Source organism: Hibiscus syriacus, unplaced genomic scaffold (assembly GCF_006381635.1).
Source record: "Hibiscus syriacus cultivar Baekdansim isolate YM2019G1 unplaced genomic scaffold, ASM638163v2 tig00111191_pilon, whole genome shotgun sequence".
NCBI lineage: Eukaryota > Viridiplantae > Streptophyta > Magnoliopsida > Malvales > Malvaceae > Hibiscus > Hibiscus syriacus.
Window position 1 is genome coordinate 2,500,429 of NW_024063010.1, and position 3,195 is coordinate 2,503,623.

At 35.8% G+C, this 3,195-nt stretch overlaps 1 protein-coding gene across 1 annotated transcript; it reads left to right on the top strand.

Moving 5' to 3' along the window:
* The first annotated feature begins 760 nt into the window (after nt 1–760).
* On the top strand, nt 761–2,510 carry LOC120155443 (cytochrome P450 CYP736A12-like). Its single transcript, XM_039166996.1, has one exon. It carries the CDS (start codon nt 798–800, stop codon nt 2,316–2,318), a length of 1,521 nt encoding a protein of 506 aa, XP_039022927.1. The 5' UTR covers nt 761–797; the 3' UTR covers nt 2,319–2,510.
* Nucleotides 2,511–3,195: the final 685 nt, after the last annotated feature.

Below are 3,195 nucleotides of genomic sequence, written 5' to 3' on the forward strand. Positions count from 1 at the left end.
TTTTAAGTATATTGTTATGAGTGTATATATAAATAATTATAATTATAGTTTATTCTAAAAATATTTTTTCAGAAGTGACATCACCCATAGACTTATCATGTTCGTATGAAGCATTAACAGTTAATCAACTAATAATTTTCATCTAACTAAAAAATATTTTATTTTAAAATAAAATGTCAGAGGCTAAAATAGTTTAAAAACGATAGAAGATAAAGGACTATTTGTACATATATTGGAGGTTATTTTATTATTATGCCTTCTATTAAGGTGAATAAAGGGTGAAGATTCGAAGTTACTAGGCTCTGTTTTGTATTTAAGTTACTAAGATGTTGCCACGTGAATCACATGGGGTCGAAGCAAAGGACGGCAGGTCCTTGGACAAGTCAAACGGAACCAATTGAGAATATGATTCTCGAGAGTCGTGAAGTGTTGTCTTGCTTGTTGGGTTAGCTAAATTAACATGCAATGTTTTTAATTGAAGTGAAAAGTTGGCCGAACTGAATTTTCAACACATTCATTCTCCTTTTACTTTCTTAAAACGTAAAATAAACAATCCTTTATGTTATAAATATATTTCTCGATATTTAAATCCATAAAGAGGAAATAAGTAGGAAAAATATTCAACATTTATTTGTAAGGAAAAAAATTACAAATCACTTTCAACACGTGAAATTAATGATACATAAAATAAGTATTTAAAGTGTGTGTAAAGACGGTGAGAAAAATGATGCTATTTATTACTAGCTTTATATCAGGAAGATTGGTATTGGTTAGCTTGTTACAATTGACTCTTCCAAATGCCTTCAACGTTAGCCTTATTCTTTGTCCTCTTGGGAACTCTCTGCTCCTTTATCTACTTCTTCCGGACACCAACCAACAACAAAAATGGCCGAAAACTACCACCGGGACCACCCCAACTTCCGATAATCGGTAACCTCCATATCCTAGGAAACCTTCCACACCAAAGTCTTCACCGTCTGGCCAAAAAATATGGACCCATAATGTCCATTAAACTAGGCTATGTGCCTACAATTGTGGTATCGTCAGCCGAAGCAGCTGAATTATTCCTCAAGGTCCATGACGTCGTTTTTGCTAGCAGGCCGAAAGTCCAATCCGCCGATTACTTGACATGCGGTGCGAAGGGATTGGCTTTTACCGAGTACGGTTCCTATTGGCGAACGGTACGAAAATGGTGTATATTGCATCTACTTAGTGCTTCGAAAGTCGAATGTTTCACTCTCGTCAGGAAGGAGGAGACGGTGTTGTTAGTCGAATCGGTGAGGAAGACAGCGCCGGAGGCTAAAACATTGAACATTAGTCAGCAGGTAGGTAAGGTTGTCGAAGCGATAATGTCTAGAGTCATTTTTGGACGGCGTATGGATGACGAAATCGAATTTAAGCCACTAATTGAAGAGACCATGTACTTGGCTGGGGTTTTCAACCTGTCGGATTACGTTCCTCTTCTTGCTCCACTTGATCTTCAGGGACTAAAAAGAAGGCTTAAGAGGACGAGCAATGGCCTTCACGCAATTTTCGATAAACTAATCGATGAACATGAACAAGGATCGACAAACACCGAGGAGCGAAATTCTTATACAGATTTTTTTCATGTGATGGTTTCGTTGTTGAACACTCCGATGAACCCTACCGACAAGGAGCAATACATCATCGGTAGAGAAAACATCAGGGCTATACTGGTGGACATGGTGGCAGCTTCATTCGACACGACAACTACAGCCATCGAGTGGACGCTTTCGGAACTTCTAAGGCATCCTCGAGTGATGACTTGTCTCCAGCAAGAGTTGGAAACCGTCATCGGAAGGAATCGAATGGTCGAAGAGGCGGATCTACCGAAACTTACTTACTTGGATATGGTCGTCAAAGAGAGTTTGAGGTTGCATCCGGTGGCTCCCTTATTAATTCCACACGAATCGACGGAAGATATCACCGTTACTGGATATTTCATACCGAAGAAGTCGCGAATCGTGGTGAATACTTGGTCGATTGGGCGAGACCCCAAAGTGTGGTCGGACAATGCAGAAGAGTTCTTTCCAGAGAGATTTGAGGATAGCAGCATAGACCTTAGAGGACATGATTTCCAACTCATCCCTTTCGGAGCTGGCCGAAGAGGATGCCCTGGAATGCAATTAGGACTAACAACCATGCGTTTAATTATAGCTCAGTTAGTCCATTGCTTCGATTGGGAGTTGCCCAATGCTATGTTGCCTAATGAGCTCGACATGACCGAGAAGTTTGGTCTCTCAGTGCCGAGGGCTGAGCATTTGTTTGCGAAGCCAACCTATCGTTTAGTTGGTTAAAATGGCGCAACGTCTGTTTTTGCACTAAATAAATAAATAAAAGGGTAGTCTTAGGGTAAGCTCTTAAGTATAAGGTTATATTTAGGGTTGGCATGGCCAAAATACAAAGTCATCACCATGTTGGCAATGATTGTTTATGTCTAAATCCTGTTAAGGATATTCATGTTATTTCCTCTTGTGTAAGTTAAAATTTCGTGTTTACTTTTCGAATATAATATTTACTCAATGAAAAATTATTGTTATCATTATAACTTTTATTCTACTTTTAGAAGACATACTTAAATGTTTAATAGTAAGAGAATTATATATTTTATTTTAGAAGGTAATTATCGGAAGTAATTCAATAAATAATACTATCTATCAAATCGCATATGTTTATGAGATTTTGTGGTGTTAAAAATAAATTTATAGCATTTTTCTAAATCATTTTTAAATAAAATATAATATAATAGTAGATTTTGACACTCGATTTATAGTTTTTTTTAAATGTTGAATAACTAATAAAATTTTCCTTTATTTATAGAATAAAATAAAAGCTTAAAAATATTTAAAATATTACGTCAGTTTATTGAAAATTTTCAATTCTTATCGATTAATAAACTTAGAAGAATATCAAACTCTGATTTACTTCAACGTAATTTTTATTGTTTTATTTTTTGAAAATATTATAAAAATAGAGAAAAAGAAAATTACCTAAAACGGACAAAGTGAGACAAGTCTCCACAAAATTCGTCCCACTTATATTCCTATAATTAAGGTGTTTTTATCCAAAAATCACCCAAACAGTTAATAATTATTTGTTAGATACCCATTGACTAAATTTTATCGATATAACACTCATTTGTTGATATGGATTGAAGGCCCGAATGGTTTTTGT

What these genes read in the sequence shown, in the direction of transcription:
- LOC120155443 (XM_039166996.1), top strand. Translation starts at nt 798, where the DNA reads ATGCCTTCAACGTTAGCCTTATTCTTTGTCCTCTTGGGAACTCTCTGC.